Source organism: Cygnus olor, chromosome 17, assembly GCF_009769625.2.
Source record: "Cygnus olor isolate bCygOlo1 chromosome 17, bCygOlo1.pri.v2, whole genome shotgun sequence".
In the NCBI taxonomy this organism is placed as follows: domain Eukaryota; kingdom Metazoa; phylum Chordata; class Aves; order Anseriformes; family Anatidae; genus Cygnus; species Cygnus olor.
This window is the reverse complement of record NC_049185.1, coordinates 12,750,380-12,770,027: the sequence shown is the minus strand read 5'-3', so window position 1 is coordinate 12,770,027 and position 19,648 is coordinate 12,750,380. Positions and strand designations below refer to the sequence as shown.

Genomic DNA, 19,648 nt, shown 5'->3' with positions numbered 1-19,648 from the left:
TAGTGGCTTGCAGGGTGAGAGCTTTGGAGGACAGCTGTCAGAGCCCGGAGCTATCAGCCTTTCTGATGTGGGAAGGTAAACTAATTGCAGGGCCAAGAAGCACCCTCAGCTCTCCAAGGAGGGGAGCAGCGTAATGCTCTTGAACAACACGTGAAGGAAATGGAAAGCCCTTGTAATGAATGAGGAGACACTCAGATGGTATCAATGAGGCAATTTATATGCTGCTCTCCCTGCAGCAGGCTCATTTGTCTGGAGTTTATTTACCTCCTTAGAGTCAGGGCCAAAAGGAATCAACAGTGAATCTTCTTAGGCAGCTCAAAATAACATTTTCAAGTGGGAGAGCAAAAGGAGGTGGAAACGCCTGGAGAGCTGGAGGGGAAGCGTTATCCATCTGTGCTGAGTGAACCAGAGAATCACTGGAGAAAGGTCAGACCCATGTAACTCCTGCACGGCCAGGCTGGGCAGCACAAGAAGAACACTGCAGTTTGAGCTTGTGCCTACAGTTTACCTGAAAAGCTCACTCCACACATCAAGGTACCCCAAATGCAGCTCTCCCCAGATTTATATCCTTTCTGGACACCAACGTGTTCTAGAAAGGAGCTGTGCAAAACAGGCATTTTGACTATAAGCCTTTCAAATTTTATGATAGCTGAGGAGTGATAGCCTGGGCAGGGGCCAGATTTCCAGCTCTCCAGGTGCCAAAACACTGCCTAGTCCCCAGAGCAGCCGCCTTCAGACACCCATCCTGCTCAGGGCTCACTGTGCAAGATGCTAGCTCCAGCTTTCGACTTGTTAATTCCCCCCTTCCTGCTGCAGAATTTGTTGAGCTTCATGCGTCCTACTCCTACTCTAGTCTTCATTGGTTATATATAGCTCTGTAAAGAATTAAGACGATTTTCTTTTTCCAGCAAACCTGGGGATCTCTTTCATTTAAAATGACTAAGTGAAAAGCAAAACAAGAGTACCAGGAACCAGATGTAATTCTAAGACTCCGCTCACCTGCCCCATACAGCCCTCCAGCCACACACTCCTTTGGTATTAAAGCCAACAACAGCCAGTAGTGACTCAGGAAGCACAGATTCCTGTTCTGTTTTAGCAGCCGTGACTTTTCTATCTTGAGCTTCAGCCACCACACCACCCAGTCAGTCACCCTCGGATGATGACAACTGTTCAGTTCCTGCAGCACACTGACTACACTGGCCCAGGATAAGGTTCTGGATACAAAAACCACCATATTTTTAGTACCAGATGCCCTGTGCAGAAGTCCTTACTAGGAAGGAAAGTTCTGCACAGGCCTCTTCCCCTCTACAGATAATCCCTAGCCTAGAGCCAATGCTGGAGGAAGAGAGCACAAGGGAAATGCAAAACCATATGTGTTGGAGGCTGTGAGAACACTGTACTTGGCGATGTGATACGTGCCAAACCACGCGGAAGACCATACCTGGCCCACAGATGGGAGACAGTGCAAGTTTGGTCTCCTGGTCTCTTTCCATAACCAAGTGTTTGAGTGTTTCAGCAGCAATAGATGCCTCTGGGACTTCACCACATTCACCTTCTCCTGCCTTGATTTCTTCCATCCCCTCATCCTTCTCCACCAACGCTGGCTCTGTGAGTCCCAAGCCCGTTGCATCCATGTAGTCATCCACAGGATACAGCTCCAAAATGGTCTCCCTCTCATCATCAGGAAGCTCGTGACTGGAAGGTTCATGCTCTGTCTCAGCAACCATGGCTTCTCTGTCTTGATCTTCAGCCACCTCCTCTTCTTCCTCTTCCTCCTCCTCCTCATCTTCATCATCCTCATCTTCATCTGAGTCAGAGCTGGATTCGAATTCAGAGGAGTCCTCGCTTTCATCGGACGATTCTACTTCAGCCTTGGAAGATGAGGGACTCGCTACGTCTTCTACAAGAAGAACAAATTACCATCATTTAACGACATCAGACAGCAGAACTAATCGGGGCCTTCTACAGGAACAAATATCATTCCCACACCATAACAGCATCAACAACAGCGTGTGGGTTTGAAGGAATCACCTCGCAGTTTATTTACTTTTGCAGGGCCTAGTAAACCAATTTGGATGCTTCCAGCCATGCAACAAGCGGCTCTGTGAGCAGCAGACCTAGCGCTGCCTGGCGCCCTGCCAGGTGGGTCTCTTGGCAAACTGCCTCTTTAACGGAGTTCTACCGCGATTATTTATACCTGTATAAATTATCTTGTATGAAACCGCCTTTTGATGAAAGAGGGTGCACAAATAAAATCTGGCTTACAAGTAGAGTGCAAAGGGGAGACCGCACCTGGCCCAAACACCACACTCGCTGCTTTCCCTGGAATTGCTTACCCTCCTCGGAGTCCTGCTCTTCCTCTTTGTCACTTGTTTCAACACCTGTCTCCTCCTCCTCATCGTCCTCCTCATCCTCATCATCCTCTTCATCATCATCTTCATCCTCATCATCCTCTTCATCGTCCTCTTCATCCTCATCCTCCTCTTCCTCCTTTACAGGAAAGCATTACCAAAAATGAGCAGTGTCTGACCCTGAGACCTGGCTGTCACTGCAGTAATCACCAGTGATTCTCAGAGACACTGATCAGAGAACCCGAAGGCTGAATAATCCTGCAGAAATTATTTTAGCACATACCCGAAGAGGAGTGCGCACCTTCTAGAGAAGGTAATGTTGGGATCCAGAATTACCAGGACCCCTTTTACGACAGACAGCATGCAAAACTACGATCACAAACCAACACACCTTTCCAGGTGCTGCTTTCACCAAGCCTCTCTCTTCCTCCTGCTCCTCTTCCTTCTCTGAGGAGGACTCTTCTTCCTTCCCCGATGTCTCGTCTCCCTCTTCCCCCTCGCTGTCAAGCTCCAGTGGCCTTGCTGGTCGCCGCCTCAGCCCCACTGCTTCTGCATCCTTCTTTGACAGGTCAGACGTTGCATCGGAAGCATCCCTGTCCCTCTCTGACTCTGGTGAGGAAAAACAAGAAGGAAATTGCCCTCAAATACTTTCAAGGGAGGGAAAGGGTTGATCACATCACGGAAACTTTTGCTTTGGGAAGATCAAAGTTAGGAGCAATGTGTGCACGTGGTGTGAGAGTCCCCAGGCTCACAGGCACTTAACAATTTCACAGTGCAAGTGGGGGTGAGACTGGGTACAGGGTGTTGAAAGTCCCAAGGATGGCAAAATGCCAAAAGGTAGCCAAAGCTGACAGGCTACAGGCAGAGCAGCAAGGAGACACGGCACCGTGGCGCGCCAACGGGGACCTTGCCAAGGGGTTGTCTTACCCAACACTGCCCTGGTACTGCTTGGAGAAGAGTACTGTGCGCAGTGCCACAGCAGAATACATGATTCATGTTGGGAAACTCCCTGTACTGCTTCCCTAAACAGGGACACACTAAGGGATACGAATGCTTTAACAAACTCTGGGTTTGCTTTATTTCTTGAAGAACTGATGGATCTGTGTTATGAGAAAGATGCCTGGTTAACCTCGGTTCTTGTTTTTTAAGCTTAATGATTTTAATGCCTTTCCTTCTCTTTTTTAAACAAAACCCTGCTTCTGTACTTCGGCTTGAAACCAGTTGTTAGTCTGAACCAAGTTTATAGCACAACTAATGTGAATCCACTTTTTAATGCAAAATAAAGACATCAAGCTTTGAATACTCTTATATCTACTCTTCCCTGTTTCCAGGGAGGAAAAAAAAAAGTTAAAATATTTGGAAATAGATTCCTCTGGCAAATAAGTTACTTAAAAATAAATAAATAAGCAGAGCAAACTGTCTCTTACTTGCTTTCTCCCTCAACATACACGGTGAGTTGCAAGCATGCCTCCGGAACACAGTCCATGAACTAATCTGAGCTCCCTCTACTGGGTGACCAGCTCTGCATCAGCAAATCTAAAATAGGGTACAAGCGTTCATAAAATGCAGGTCTTAAATTTCCCGCCAGTGAATTTAAGATAACTGAATCCAGAGAAGACATCTCCCAGCTGATTAGAGTTTTGTGAGAGGCAGGGTTTTGGCTCAGATCCTTGATTCTGTGTCTAACTGTAAGTGAGCACACTGCTGTGAAGTTTAAAAGAATTCAGCTCGCATGTGGCTTGCATCTGCTCTTGTGTTTCAAACAAATGTGCTTTGCAAACCTTCATCTTCATCATCAACAGAAGTAGAAGGCCGGATTCTCTTCTGATCTCCTGCTGAGGCAGCTTCAGGTGGCTCCTTTCTTTTCACCTGAACAAAAGACAAAATTAGCATTTCTAAGAGTTTAGAAACAGCAGAAATCAACTTCTTAAATAAACTGCTACTGCCTAACTTTGCCAGTGTGACTTACACCAGGAATCAAGGGCCACTTCCCCAGCTCTTGATCCCTTTATTTGCTTGCAAGCAGAATTTCACTGTGAATGAAACTCTACCCCTTCAATTTGCATCAAAACACTTCCCATACCAGCATGGTGCATGTCACCACCAGGTACTCTGAATCTGACAGAGAATGTTTTTGACAAATGGATGTGTCTGAGTTGTAACAGAACAGAGAGCCTGTCTGTGACATCTTAGAGAACCTCAATGCAAGTTTTGTTCTAAATCAAGACTGCAGAGTCTCTAGTCCCAAACCCTTACTTGCATCTTCTCTGCACTCAGAACTTCAATTTCAAAGAAGGGCTCTCTATTCTACCCCCCTCACTCCATCCCCACCCAGCCTTTTTTTTTTTTTCTTTTTAAGAGACTTCGGTTTTTATGTTTCTACTTCTTGCCAGGAAGTGAAAATGCTCAAGTTGACCCTATAGTTGCAAGTCTGATTCCATAAACTCACGTGAGGCAGAAAACACTTTAATTCAAAATTTAGGTGTGACTCAGCTGCCAAACTGCAAAACATTACAACTAACTTATGCAAAACAGCCAAGCCTCAAAATCCAGAGATCTCAGTGTTACAGGCCTATTATCAACGGTAAATCCAGCTCTGAATAAACTCTGCTTACAGAGTTCTAAGCGAAGAAATAACCGTGTAAAGCACTAGTAACATAAGCATATTTTTACAACCACGCTGTAATGCTGCATCCTAACACGGGCAAATGTCCCATTTACCTTGCAGAGCAGAGATCTGTAACGACAGCTCACACAAGTGGCAGATGAAAAGCTAAGGCTGGGGAAGAGCATCCTTGCTTTTTACGATATATTTATTGGTGGGTTGGAAGGGATGCTGCAGAAAGGAACCCCTTAGGGACACAGAGTGGGGCTAACAGCCTGTAAGGCTTTGGGACACAAACCTACTAGGTCTATCCTCCTAACACTCCTTTAAGGAATGTTAGTAATAATGAAGACAACTTTGTTTTTACCTTGAAGGATGGCAATCGGATGGCCCCTCGTAACCCAATTCCCAAGCCAATCCCCTCATATCCCAGGCCTTCTCCTTTGTTCCAGTTCTCCAAGAGGCAAGATGTGATTCGATCCTTCGGCTTTGGCTTCTCCTCCAGCTCGCCTCCAGACTTCACTGGAGTGAGAGATGCCTGCAACAGAGAAAAAAAAATACACTTTAAAAGAGGAAAGTTTCCTGGGGAGCACATAAAGTCCAGAAGCCGTTTAGGTCTGTGAAATACCACTCCCCTGCCCAGGCATCAGTTTCTCTGAAGGCAAGGGCATCTGGAGATGCACTACTTGGCCACACCACTTCAAAGGGAGAAGGTGCAGAAGCTCCTCTTGGATAACGAGACCTTTCCATCTTCAAGAAGCCTTTTCTTTCCCCTTTGCATTTTAACAAGTTATGTTCTCTGCACAAGGCACTACAAGTGCCGAAGACAAACCTGCTGGGATTCTTGGAGCAGTGGCTTGGGACACCAAGTGATCTTGCGTTTGGAGTCATCATGCTGTCAAGTAGCAAAGCAGGGACTCTTGCTTTCTTCACCGAGTGTTTTAAAACATGATCTCAATTTCTTCGCATGCAGCTTAACATAGGCCAATGTACTTCACAAGAGAGGACAAGGGAAATGAGCAGCCCCCATTAGCCCCTGTGGCTCATTTCAGGTTTCCCCAGCAAGGGGACCACAGTGGCCACCTTTGGAACAGCCAAGAATCCAGCACAGATGCTGGAAGCAAAGGCAGTAACAGGGAGAGATGAAAGGGGAAGAAGAGGGGCAGACAGGAACCTGGGACTCGACTACCCGAGGGAACACATTCCTCCACCCAGGCAGGAGCTACCAAGTGCCAAGAAGCAGCTACTGTACAAGCGTCCTGAACTCTGAAGGGAAGCCGTGGAGCTGAGATATACCACCATCCTCGTACACCATCAACCCCGAGCTCCCAGCCGCTGCCGGAGCCCTCCTGGTCTGACCACAGCTGTACGAGCAATGCAGCTACGCACACACCTCTGGCAAATAACCCAAGCATGCCTCAGGCAAGTGAGCCTGAAGCTGCGTTATCTGCCTTCACTTGCTAACCAACATAACTAGAAGGAGCTTTAGACCTTCTAGTTGGGGATATTTTCTTCTTTTTAGTGTAAGGCACAATACAGCGAGTCAGAAGTCACATGCACCCTGTGTTTGGTCAGCAACCACAGTCTATGTGCACAAAAACTGTCAGAAGGCTCCAGTCATGGGCAACAGGAAAAACAAAGTACTTAGGGGAAACACCTAAGGGGCTACAAACCACAGTAAGGACACACAGCCTGATCTCTGCTCAGCCACAACAAACCCTTGTCACCTGAGCTGGGGCGTGCAGGAAGAGCAGGAGCTCAGCACCTGCAGCCTTGGAGAGGTGGGCGAGCAGGGAGAGCATCGTGTACAGCGGCACATCACGCTCGTCTTCAGCCAAGGGCACCGGAGGCAGCGCTCACTGGCATCAGTCAGTGGTACAACACTGCCTAAAAGTCATTTTCTCTTACCGACACTAACAGAGCTAATTTGCTGAAGCTGACTGTAATCACCGAGGAGGAAGCTTAAGCTCAGCTCTCCTGCTAATAAAGAACAAGGCTAGTGGGAATATCAAGCAGGGAAGCCGGGCGGCAGCCCTTCCCGGCCAGGGAGGGCTGGTTGTACCTGGTACTCTGCTAAAAGCACCTTACTCAAGCATTCAAACCTAAACCCAGCACTAGATTTGGGGAAGTTTTCCCCCCGCTCAGGCAGAGGAGGCCCACGGGACGTGCTGCCTTCCCTAGCAACGTGCTCCCGGCAGCATCCTTCCTCCACATTTTTCCATCACGCCTGACCTAGTACACCAGCCTTACCTTGAGCTTTCCCACCCTTCACCTATAGCACCACACTTTTTAGCAGTCAGTCAGCAGCCAAGGCAATTCCTTTGATGGAATACAGCAGCCAGAAAAGGGAGGAAAAAAGGAGAGAAGCTGAGGCATGGAGGTGACAAGCGTGCTGCCTCCTTGTGCGTTGCTGAAAGTTGAGGGGCAGCCAGACATCGTGTAGATAATTGTTTACTGTCCTGCTAACCCTGAACAGTGTTGGGCAGTCTGAAAAAAAACCAAAAAGACCCACAAGGCTTCCTGCTCTTACATTTGGGGAAGGTCAAGGAGGGAGATAGCAGACCTGTGAAGCCTCTGACCAGAGGGACACACCTGCTGGAGGACCTGGCATGCGGTGGAGCTCCTGCGCTGCCACAGACCGGCTCTGATCTCCTGTAACAGGAGGGCTGCTGCAGCTGGTGGGCCAAGGACAGGAGATATTAAAAGATAGCTGTCCCTACAGATCTGCTTCGTTTATTTTTAGAGAAAAAAGATGTAAACAAGCACATATGCTGTCTTATTTATACTTGCAAAGCTCTGAAAATAATACAGTTTCTTTCACTACTATTAATCAGTAAGGAAAAATTATATAAGGAGCTCCACTTAAAATCATTAGGAGGGAGGAAATGTGGATGCAGGGCCTGCTTTTGGTGGGTCATTTGTGTGCTAACAACCTTTCAGTTCAAACAGTGCCTGGAGGTCTTGGTCCATTCTAGCAGAACCAGTGATGGCAAAGTGTGTGGAGAACCGACCTCCAGGTGCCACCGAGGAGCCCGGGGTCATAAGAGACACCAGGAACAAGAAGGCACCATTTAAGCTGAATCCTCTCCTCTTTTGTTTTCCTTTGGCAAAAGCAGCCAGCTTCCCTGGCCAACGAGGGCTGCGAATTCCAGGTGAGGGAGGAACGCGCAAAATCCAGCCGGAGCGATAGAGAAGAGCCCGAGCAGCCTCCAAAGGCCTGCCTCGACTTGATTCTTTTCCCTCACTGAGGAGTTCCAAACAATTTCTTGGGTTCTTCAGCTGCTGCTTTGCAGCTACCTGTGGGATCCGTCCCCTCGCTCTCCTGGAAGCTCAGGGGCCTCCCCCGAAGCTGTCAGCACGCACCACTGGTAGGAGGCAGCAGCCCTGCGCGTTAGTCGGGAGGAGAAGGACTGGGTCTCCTGCCACACGGCACAGCAGCCAGCTCTAACCCAGAGCAAATGGCACTGCCATACAACAGCTGCTAGGCAGCAGCATCACCGAGCTCTCCGGAAAGCCCAGGAGCTCTCCAGGCACTAGAGGTAACACGCGACCAGCTACAAGAGCATGTGGTGAGGGTGCTGCCCAGAAAAGTCGCATCTGAAACAGAAAGGACCTGCAGGTTGTGGTGCTTTTCCTTTTTTTTTCTTTCTTAAAGCAACTCTCTGTAACACTCACCGTGAAGACTGCGCGGCCCTTTCTACAGCATTAGTTTTTTCTGCCAGAGTCAGATTCGCTGCATATTAAACGAGAGCTGTTCGCTGGCCGAGGCACACTGGAAATTGGCTGAGGAAGGAGCAGACGACTCATGCAAGGCTGCTGCCTTAACTAATCCCTGGAACTCCTCGTGTATTTGGCCAACGTTCAGCTCCTGCATTAATCGCTGTCGTGTACGAGCACTGGGGAGGCAGGAGGAGGGCAGGGGACTGGGAATACTCACGGACCTTGTCACACAGAGTGGGAAACGCAACGTTTCAGCTCCATGGTTTCAAGCACTCCTGCTGCATCTGACTTTGTGTTTTTGGGAGCTAAAGTTCAGCTTCCTCTTAGACGTAAGAAGCCCTTGCCTGTTTGCCTCCTGATCTTGGGGTCATTTCCTCCTGCAAACCCCTTCCTGGAGGCAGCCACCAGTGGTCCAGACCAGCAAAAAAAGAATCTGCTAAACTTCTCAAATTTCAGGCCCTGGAACTGCTCCACAAAGAGTGGAAAGGGAAAGAAGAATGGGAGCAGGATAGGGCTGGGCGTTTAGAGTTTAACAGCAAGCTCCCTTAATTGTGCAGGCTCTCCCAGAAGGAGCACGGCAGAGGACTCTCCCGGGTGTGTGCTGTAAGCTCTCTTCCCTCGCTCTGTCTCAGGAGCAGCTGTCCCTGTCCTACAACTACCGCTCGGTGGAGCTCAGCTTTGACAGGAGTGCACAAACCCGCCTGGCAGGACAAGCCTGCAGAGACACCCAGCAGGGCTGCAGTGACACTCGGGAAGGACCGAAATTCCCAGCCCACGTTTGCTCTGATGGCTAAGCTCTGATGAAATCCCTGGACACGTGGAGTGACACCACAGAAATTAGCCAGGTTTCATACCCGGGTGCTAACCTGTCCCGAGGCAGGCGCCTGCAGCAGCAGCATCACCTTCTTGTGGGCTGACGTCTGCTGCTCCTGGGCTGCTCCTGCCACCCACCTGGGGTTGAAACCAGCCCCGTGGGCAGGCGTGGAGGCAGGTGAGGGACATACCTACCTCCCAATTAATTTCAGCAGCCTCGAGCAACGGGGTTTCTCACAGCACAGCTATTCTGTGGCTTAATTTTTTGCTACTATTCTACTTCCTGTGACATTTCAGGTTTTGTTTTGGTTTTAAATCCAGTCCCAGACCCCTGCTTGCCCACGCCCTGGCCACAAGCACCGTGAACAGCTCTCCCCAGGACCCAGCACACCGCAGGTGGGAGCCTACCTTTGCCAGCCGTTCCTTTTTGTCCCACCAGTCATCAAATGCCCGAAACGCTACCACTTCGACCATCTTCCTGTTCAGGTCCCTTTTCATGATAGCCTTCAGTTCCTTCACGATGACCAGGAGGACTCCATCCACGGTGGCTTTGTGGGGATCTTCCTTCTTCGGCTCGTAGCCCGGTGGTGGAACCGAGGGGTCAAATTTGGGCAGCGGGGGCCACTGCTGCCCACGACCAAGAGCTGCTCCCATCGAGAAGGGGCGGTAGGGCGGAAGATTCACGAACTGCATCCGCCCCCCCATGAAAGGCGGGTACTGGTACGTGTTCTGTGCCTGCATCATGCGGCTCAGCATCTGAGTTTGCATCTGGAAGGACATGGGCATGCCGCCCCACTGGTTGCCCAAGACGCTTATCATATCCACCTGCATGACGGGGAACATGCCGGGGTGGAACGGAGGGAGAGGAGGCAAGATATGAGGCGGGGGGACCCCGGGGGGCGCAGGGAGAGGCGGCGGGGGGACTGTGACAGCGGGGTGAGTAGGGGGCGGTGGCGGGGGGAGCGGCGGCGGCATCGGGAAGCCCGGCTGGGGGGGCGGAGGAGGAGGAAGAGGAGGGAATCCCGGCGGCGGCATGGGGGGGATCGACGGGGCCATGACGGCCGTGTTGCTGACGGAGGAGTTCACCACGATGGTTTTGGCACATTCCGCGCTGGTGATGGGCGCGGGGTTCATCTCGTCGTCGGAGATCTCCATGTCCTCCCCCGAAGAATGCTGACCCTGCGGCAAAAGAGAGAGGAAAGGTGAGAAGCACGTTCCTTTTGCGTTAAACACCGCGGCGCTGGCTGCTTCAAACAAAGGCTAAGTTTAACCCACGTTTTAATTGGAATTGGAGGAAAGCAAGCGACGCTCTGCAAAGCCAGGGCCCGTTGAGCAGCTGGTGCCTATTGAAGCTTTCCTCTTCCATGTCAGACCTCAGGAAGCAGAGAGGTAGCAGCGCTCTAAAAGAGCATCAGTACCAACCGAACAAAAACCTTGGCTTCTGTGCAAGAGGAAGAACTGCTCCCGTGATCAGCGACACACACGCAGTCCAACCGCCTTTCACTGCAAGGTACGTTACCTCCTATTTGCATCTAACCCTGACAGGTGCATTGCACCACGAGCTCTGCTTCTTCAGTTTTTAGCACGCGCAAAGAACGTCCGTGTTTTTGTATTATTCTCCCCGGCTCATCTGCTGTCAACTCTTAACCTCCAATTGTGGGAAGACAATACTCCCACACGGCTGCTGCTACCAAAAGTTGTCTACCGGGCCAAAGCAATTCATGCTGGAAAAAAAGAGCCTGAATCTGCTTAAATTGCCTTTAAACTTCAGAGCCTTAAATGTTGGAATTCAAAGACACAGCACGTCATATTCCTAAGCAAAATGAATGTTAGCCTCATGAAATAAAGACAGTTATAAAAAATGCAAAAATTAGGTGCCACCTCCACCACCAAAAGGATGGAAATGAGATTAAAACAAAGGGCATCTGCTCGTCCTGGAGCCTCGAAGCTGCCCGACTTGGTCCCGTACAAGAGAGGCCCCCCACCAGCTCCATCCTTGGTACACAGCCAGCGGTGACACCCGTGTGTGATGTCGGACAGACACTTCAGCCTGAAGGTGTCTCCAGCACCAAGAAACCCCACGGATGGTCGCCACATCCCTCGGGTACCGTTAAACCAAAGCCTGTTATGAAATACACCAACCAAATCCCACTGGAAGACGTATCCAACACGCCAACAGCTTATCTAGGTGACACAAACGGGGCTAACCTTTTACTAGTGGGATGGCAGGGTCCCAAGCTACCTTCTGTAAAACTATTTCTCCCATTCTTCCTTTTTTGTTCCAGCTGAAAATGGCAAAAACCCGCCCGTCCTGCGGCAGCAACCACCACCCAGCTGTTTCCAGGGCTGAAAAGCAGAAGCACTCATCGTGACCTTCTCTCCCAGGCTCCCTACAAGCGTGCGGGGCCTGCACCCTTCACACGACGTACCAAGCACCTCCTTCCTCCCCACAGCCTCGCACGAAAAAGCCCAAACGGTTGCATGTCACCCCCGGCTGATCTAAACGAAGGGCATCCCCGCGCCGCTCGGCGCAGAAGCTCTCCTGGGCACCGTGGGCTCCAGCCCAGCTGAGGAAACGAGCCCACGATTAAGTGGTGATGTTGAAGGGCCTCTCTGTATCTCAGTCCTGGCAATAGTTTTTTTGGAACCTGTTGGCCGTTTTCAGCCAAATCTGAACGAAGATCCCAAAGATGTTTGTTTCTTCCACGTTTTGTGCCAGCTGGTGCTGATGTCTGCTCTCCTACCGGTCTCCCTGCTCCGAAAGAAAAGGGCAATGAAGCTCAGCCTTTACCAGATGCTGGAGAGCCTGCACAGGGAGAGCTGCTGGCAAACAGCTTCGGCGGCAGTTCTCTTCTTCTCTGCTGTGATTTCCTATTTTACCTAGCAATTCTGGACAGTGGTAAGGAAACAAAAGCACGAGCAGCCGGGTTGATGACTCTGCTGTGAGCTGTAGCCGTACGGCGCTGAGCAGCCACGGCTACCCAGATCAACCCAAATGCCTCACATTTTTATCAAAGGTCATCTCTGCTACGGCAGCCACCACCAGAGAGCAGGCTGAGCACAACGCTTGCAGCAGCAGCTTTGCAAATCCTCCTGTCCTAGCACCTCCCCTCGGCCTGGCTTCCCTGCATTCCTCTGCTGCAGCGCGAGCCCACGGGCTCGTGCACCGCACTCCGCACGGTCACCCCAAAAAGCAACTCAGGGTTTGAGTGCAGATGCCCCTCTGAAGACGTCCTGCCTCTCAGCTCTACCAGGAGACCCTCGTTTACCCCTGCAGAACAGCTGGAAGCACGGAGTGGAGCTGGTGCCTGGCAAACCCTGCAGTGAGTGCTACCAAATGCTGCCCGCGGGACGAGCCGGGGCTCTCCTGAAGCTGCTGAGCTGCTTTGGTGCATCTGTACACCAGGGAGGTGCTCCCAGGGCTGTTCTGTATCCCTGAAACAAACAGCTAAAAACGAAGTAATATCTCATCGTGCTTGAGTGTTTCCAGAGCCGAGCTGTGTCATCTCCCCCTCGAGCTGCCCACAGCTGGCTAAGAGGTCTGGGGTTTCACACCCTGCGTCCCCTCCCCGGCTGCTCAGCTGCGGTCACGTCCCACGCCGAGGGTGCGGGCAATGAAAGGACATCCCGCGGCTTCAGCTAACGCAGCTCCACTGAAAGGAGCAAAGGAAGAGCAAACCAGATGCCCGGAGCGGGTGTAAACAAGTTTCCCACGAAACAGACCCCATCTGTCGGTAATGAACACCAAAGGCACTGCTAAAAGCACTGGCTCTGCTTCCAAAAGCTGGATAAGGCTAAAAGTCAGCACGGGATGGGAAGCCAGGAGCATTCAGACCAAAGACAGACAAAGCCAGCTTCGTATTTGGCCTGGGCAGCAGACCTGAAGCTAAGGGGGTGGCAGCCTCCACGCTGCAGTGCACGTTACCTTTCTTCATTCATACACCCATTTATTTTCACTCGAGCTGAAACGAGAACTGCTAAAGCAACAGCGAGCACTTCTGGAAGACTGAAAGATTTTTTTTATTTTTATTTTTTAATTCCTCTGGTGCTCATTTGGGTCTGCAAGAAGCGACGACAGATTCCCTGCTTCCTGCGGCGTGGGGCTGACAGCTCACCTGCGCTTGCACAGCGAACACAATCTGTGCTCCAGTTTTAACCCAAGCAAGGTGGAAAGGGAAAGAGAAAGGGATTTAACGGCAGGGAGAAAAAGACCAAAAGGGCAGGGAAAAAAAAGGGAATACATGAGGTTAGCAAAGAGGTCAAACCAAAAGAAGATCCTCTACAAGGAAGTCTTTAAAGAAAGTTAAGAAGAATTAATATTTAAAGCGGATGAGCAGTTAGAGGAAAGTTGTATCTAAGGGGGAAAAACACGGGCACCGACTGAGTGAGACAGATAAAGGCACAGAAAGAGAAATCAAGGGGAGACAGAAATATCTCTTGTTACATGGTTTTCTTTTCGTTCACCTGTCTGAACCTGGATTTGCTGCGGCTGCTACCAAATACCTCTCAGGGTAGGGCTGAAAAGCTGCTATGCTCTCCTCCCAGAGCAACTGCCTTCTAGCTGCCTTCCCTCTTTGCGTTTACAGGGGAAAAAAGCGATCTGATAGCTGGCATCTGTGCTGCTCTGGGGATGCCATTTCCATCACTGTCAAAAAATGGTGTCAGTCAGTCCTGGAGTTCACCTGCACGCCTCTGAGGGCAGCCGGTATCGTGCCTCCAGAAAGCCTCCCTTCAGCCCACTGAGAGAAAAGCCATTTCCAGCTAAATTAATTGGTGCTGCCATCTTCACTTTGCATTAATTAAATTAAGAGTTAGCAAAACAGGTATTTAATTATATGCATGACACATTTTTCCAAAGGTGTTTTAATGATGCAGATTTGTTGGGAGAGACTCGAGTCAGCGTAACTGCTTACAAATGGCCTCATTCACTGCTCACCCAAACGCTACCTGCCACCCTCGGCACTGGCACAGCGCGTTGCGGCACAGGCACAGCCTCGGTTACACGGAGGGAACATCCTGAGGTCCTGCTTCTGCTCGGTCTGAGCAGGGCAGAGAGCCGCTGAACGCAGGGTAAGGGCCTTATCTCGGAGCAATACCCGGCACGTAGCAAGCAAACGTTCATACCTGCAGAAAAAAGAAACTACATCCTACTATTTGCAGGCAGCGCTGGCTGCTGCAGGTGTGCGGAGCTGCTCTCTCCCGGCCCTGACACTGGTATAAGAACTTGCTCGGGATTCAGAATGCGTTTGGAATATCATCAGCTCGCAGCTGATTTCATTTAAATACTCTGAGCGGCACCAAGTTACCTGCAGTCCAGGCGGGCAACCTGTATCACTGACGCAGCCTGGCCGAGCTCTGGCGCCCCAAAACACTGAAATGCAGGACCGGAGGCATTCAGCACCATGCAAGGTCATCAGCTATAACAAAGTGAAGCATCCCTGGCTTGCATGAAGAAGGAAACCTGTACGCCTACTGCAACTTGCACGCACAGAAACCATACATGAGGGAAAAAAAAAAATCACTCCTTAAACGTGAAACTTCGGAAGCTGCATACTTGCATACTGACAATCTTTGCCACTTGACGTGCTAAGCAGCAGCTTTTCAATCAAGCTAGATGTAAAATCAGAAGCAGTTCTTGGAGAAACAAAGTTTTCATAACCCTACTGACTGTCAAACAGTCATCACTTGCTTTTGGATTAAGTCCATGCAAGGATCTAAAAACATTCGCGAGTAAGCGCGCCTCAGCCTTTATCCTCACAAAAAAGCAGGGAAAGGAAAACCCTCCGGAGGCGAGGGAGAGGCAGCGAGATGGGGACCGAGCAGGGTCACACAGCGAGCGCTGACAGCGCCGGGAAGAGGCTCTGGGTCCCTCCGGCTGCCTCCCCGCGCCGAGCCCACGCCGTGCTGCCGGCCTGACGAGGACCCGGCCCCGGCTCACCGCGCTGCGATCCCAGGGTGGAAATAGCACGCGCTCTGTAACGCGCCGCTCGCTCTGCCAGGCTCCTGCGGAACGCATTAGAGAACGAGACACTTCAAACCTGTCACTGACATTCCTTACAGCATCGTCTGGAACAAAAGGGAAGCCTGAGGATGCAAACCAGTCACCTGCAACTCCTCCTTCAACAGCGTGATTCCAATGAAAAACGCCTTTAAAAAGACATATTTAAGCCTATTCAAGCTCGGCCCAGAGAATCCCACCATTCACACTGCTAACACAGTGAAATACCTCTTGCTGTCCAAAATCTACATACCGGAGCAGAGCGAGGGCTTCAGGGAGCATTGCTCTACCCATCTTTAACCTGCTTTTTGCTAGAGAAGGGCTCGCAGGCGCAGCACCGAGCAGCAGCCGTGCCTCCCAGCTGCCCTCAGCTCACAGGATCGGGCACGACGGCACGGCGGAGGTGCTGTGCTGAGCACCCGCACCTCTTGGTGTCAGGCGTGACCCAGACGGACTCGGCCCCGTGCTTACAACCCGCACGAACATTTTGGGCTCGGCTCCCTGTAATTACGCATCTCCCCCTGCAGGAACGCGCACGAGGGTGGCACCGCGCCGGCGCTGCCCTGGCGGTGTGCGGGAGGGCAGATCCCCTCGAGGGGCTTCACCAGCCGCAAAATCAGAGCAAACCACTGCCTGCCAGCTCCCAGGAGAGCTCCCGAGCTTGTTCAGGCGACCGTGCCCCATCAGTGCCTGCGGTAGCTCGCGCCGACCAGCACACCACTGCAGCCTGCATCGAGGCTGAAGTTTGTCTGCTGCCTCCTCCCCGGGCTGGTTAGTCACGTCTTTCCTCCTCTTCTGGGCAGCAAAGGGAGCTCCCAGCCGCCTCCTGCCGCTGCCAGAGCGTGCGATTACGATCGCTGCAGCTTTTAATTGGGACAGAGATAGCTTTCAGGTGTACTCGCACTGTAATGAAATGCCCAGCTCAGGAAAAGGCAAATTAAAAGATTAACACATTACAGATGAGCGCTTATAAATACCTTCACGACATGTGTTGCTATCTCGAGAACAGAAGAGCACGATTTCTATACAGCTGTACATTTGTACAGCTCTTTGCAAATCTGACTCTCGGACAAAGGTTGCAAACGAAGCAGAGCAGAACACGGTAACGATTCCGTGATCCTATTGCACGACTCGTCGCCGTGTCCTGCAAAAAACAGGCACCAAAACGGCTGCAATGGAGCAAGGATTTCTTGCAGGGGGGTTGAGAAGTTACTTGGGTGTTTGGGTTTCTTTATTACTGATTGCAAAATTCTCTCTCACTGCTTGGAAAAGAGAATTCAGGCTCGAAGAAGTGACAATGCCCTACCTGACACACACTCCCTTGCCTCAGCCTGAGTTTTGGTCTGGTGCTTATTTGTCCTCCTCACACCTACAAGGCTGCTCAACAGGTAAAACAAGCAACAAAAACACTCAAGTGCTCATCACAAACAAACAGCACTGTAAACACCGGCCTAATCTATGCCTATTTCCCCCCCCAGTGCCAAGAGGAAACTTTAAGTTGATGCCTCAAAGCACACGAGGACAGAGGTCCTCAGAAATGCCTGTCAGTCCCAAAACACAGGGACGGGGGTGAGGAAATGCTCGTTTGTGCCTCGCAATGTGGCAGCTCAGGGGCTGGTCCCTCGTTTGACCATCCCACAGACAGGGAGAAGCCGCGCGGGGTGGTTTGGAAGCGCGCGAGGAAGGAGCTCCCCGCGGCTTTTCAGTGCACGGAGGGAGGGACGGAGGTGGGGAAGCACAGAGCGCCACTGCTCCCAAAGGGAAAAGGTCTCGTCGTTCACCTCCAGGGCTTTCTGACGCTAAACCCACAAGTAGATCCAGCAGTGCTTTAAGGACGGTGGGAGAACCGGGAGGCTGCTCACGTTTCATCACGGATAAAACGCCCTAAAGGTGGATTTACCTTCCCATGGGACCCCGGCCTCTTCCCTTAAGTCTTAAAGGAGATCTTATTAAGAGGAAAAAAGGGTTTCCTGGGGGGGGAGGTAGGGAAAAGGAAGGAGGAAAAGAAGAGGTGCTACAGTGGGGGAACCACGTAACGCGGCCAGCTCTTCCCCGAGCAATGGCTGTTCTGGTTTCCCTATTTCAGAGGGGGGAAGGGACGGCCGATTTGCAATCTAACTTCAAAGGCTTCTTCAGTCGGCTGGGAAGCTAAGTCATGCATAAAAGGATGGCAGAGTGGCAAGAAAATACCCCCTACAGATAAATTAGTCAGGGAACGTTCCCAAAACGTGAAGCCCAGGCTGGCTTCACCCAGGTACGGCCCTCTTCACACACCGGGTCCAGCGATGCAGAGTCCTGGGAATAAACCAGCCAAATCCAACAGAGGGACTGAACAGACTGAAAAAAAAGAAAGGCGGCAGCAAGCGTGCGGCGGGCTTCTCTGTCACTTTCTGCCACCTCAGCTATTATCAGCGGATTTTAGTCCGAGCTTTGTCCACACGCAAGATCTGGAGTTTGAAGCAGCATCCTCCCCTCTGAAGATGCAAAGAAAACCGATAAATTCAGGAGAGACGCAGAGACCTAACTTCCCAAGCGATTCTGAAATGCCCTGGTTTGCTCCTGACGGTGGTGCAGGAGCGCACCGATATTCCTAGATAGCAGGAGGCACTTTACAAGCGGAGATGAAGTGGGGAATTAGCAGCATTAGATCAGAGTCCAGCAATAAGCATTAGAAAGGATGCAATAAGCGAGTGTGCAGAGTACACAGACAGCTCGCAGCTTGGTGCCAGGCAGGCTCTCCTGTGCCATCCCCTGAGCTCTCTCCTGTACTTAAAGCACAGGTCAAACGGAGCCCCGGATTCAGATCTCGCTACCAACAGGGCGATAAGAAAGCAGATAAGCCTGGAAAACAGCCTGGCTTCCCCAGCTGATATCGGCCTACTGAAGAACAGGTTGTGCACATATTGTATTTAAACAAGTTCTAATCAGCAGAACGAGGCCGATTTGATATTTTCCCCCTTTTACACACTGCTTCTGTACCCTAGAGAACCTGAAATCGCGGGGCTGTTGCTGTTGTGGCAGCATTTTCAGCACCCTGTTCAGCGCTCTCTGCATTTCCAGCAAGGGCAGTTTCGTTTGTAAGGGCTGGACATTCGCAACGCAGCCTGTGCCACGTGGACTTTGCTCAGCAGGGAAGGCAGAAACCAAGGAATCGAGGCCTTGAAGGACACCGGGCAAAAGAAAAAGAGGAGCTTTTGTGAGACCATCCATCAACGTCATCCTTTAATGCTCTTCTGCTCGCTGCCGCCTGCTCTCAGACCCCGGTGCCATCAGCATCCCGAGGCACACGGCAGCGCGGACGCTTTTGCCCTTCCTTCTCCAGAGGCAGCCCAAATTACGAGCCTGCCTTCTCCCTCCCCTCTCCAGGAGCCTGAGCTGTTCTTGCCCAAAATTTCTAGGGTGCAGCCCTGATCTGTGTGGAAACAACGAGGCCCAACTGTTTTTGGCACCCGCAAGAAAGCCTGGGGGCCTGTACCCTACAGCTGGTGGAGATGGCCCAGAACGACCTCCCAAACACGTACAGCTTTTTACTACCTGATAGGCATGGAACAAGGAGGGAAGAGAGTTCAAGTCCTAATTCTTACCTTAACTTTTCCCTTTCCTGAGTGCTTTTGCCAAGATTTTGAGAGCCCACCACTGCTGGCCCGGGAGGACACACGGACTTAGCACTGTTCTCTTCCCAGCAGCTCTGCTCTATGCCAGGACTGACGATTTGAGAAGAAATAGGAAAGCACGGAGGAGGGAACACACTGCTAATAATGCCTTCGGACCTCATCATCATCTTGACTGCAGTCACAGCGGCACGTGGTATGATTTTAAGGAAACTTGTGGCCTCCGGTTCTGGAGACAGCCACTGCCATCGCCCCGAGCTGGAACGACACAAGCACCTGCTGCTTGTAGGAAGTTCCCAACAAAACTGCTGCAGACGAGACCACTCAGCCAGACTCGATCTCGACTGTCTGACACAAAAAGGATTGAAGCAGTGAGGCCGAAGCTCTCGCCGCAGGTGGTGTAAGTGCTCCTGGGACGCAGCGGTAGAGAACGGCCCAGGGGAATGAGAAGCTCGAGGGACAAACTTCTCTGCAAGTCACTGCGGCCAGGCTCGGAGCCCTTTGCAGCAGTGACCACGATCGATGAGCGGCACCCTAATGAGCTCGGCAG

General features: G+C 51.2%; 1 protein-coding gene across 1 annotated transcript in view; it reads right to left on the bottom strand.

Annotated features, from left to right (window-relative positions):
• Positions 1 to 19,648, bottom strand: part of SETD1B (SET domain containing 1B, histone lysine methyltransferase) — a 48,865-nt gene that overhangs the window by 10,793 nt on the left and 18,424 nt on the right. Inside the window, 6 exon segments of the mRNA XM_040577439.1 lie at positions 1,442 to 1,900; positions 2,337 to 2,490; positions 2,743 to 2,960; positions 4,133 to 4,220; positions 5,324 to 5,494; positions 9,898 to 10,668. Of these exon segments, the coding sequence (XP_040433373.1) occupies positions 1,442 to 1,900; positions 2,337 to 2,490; positions 2,743 to 2,960; positions 4,133 to 4,220; positions 5,324 to 5,494; positions 9,898 to 10,668 (1,861 nt within the window).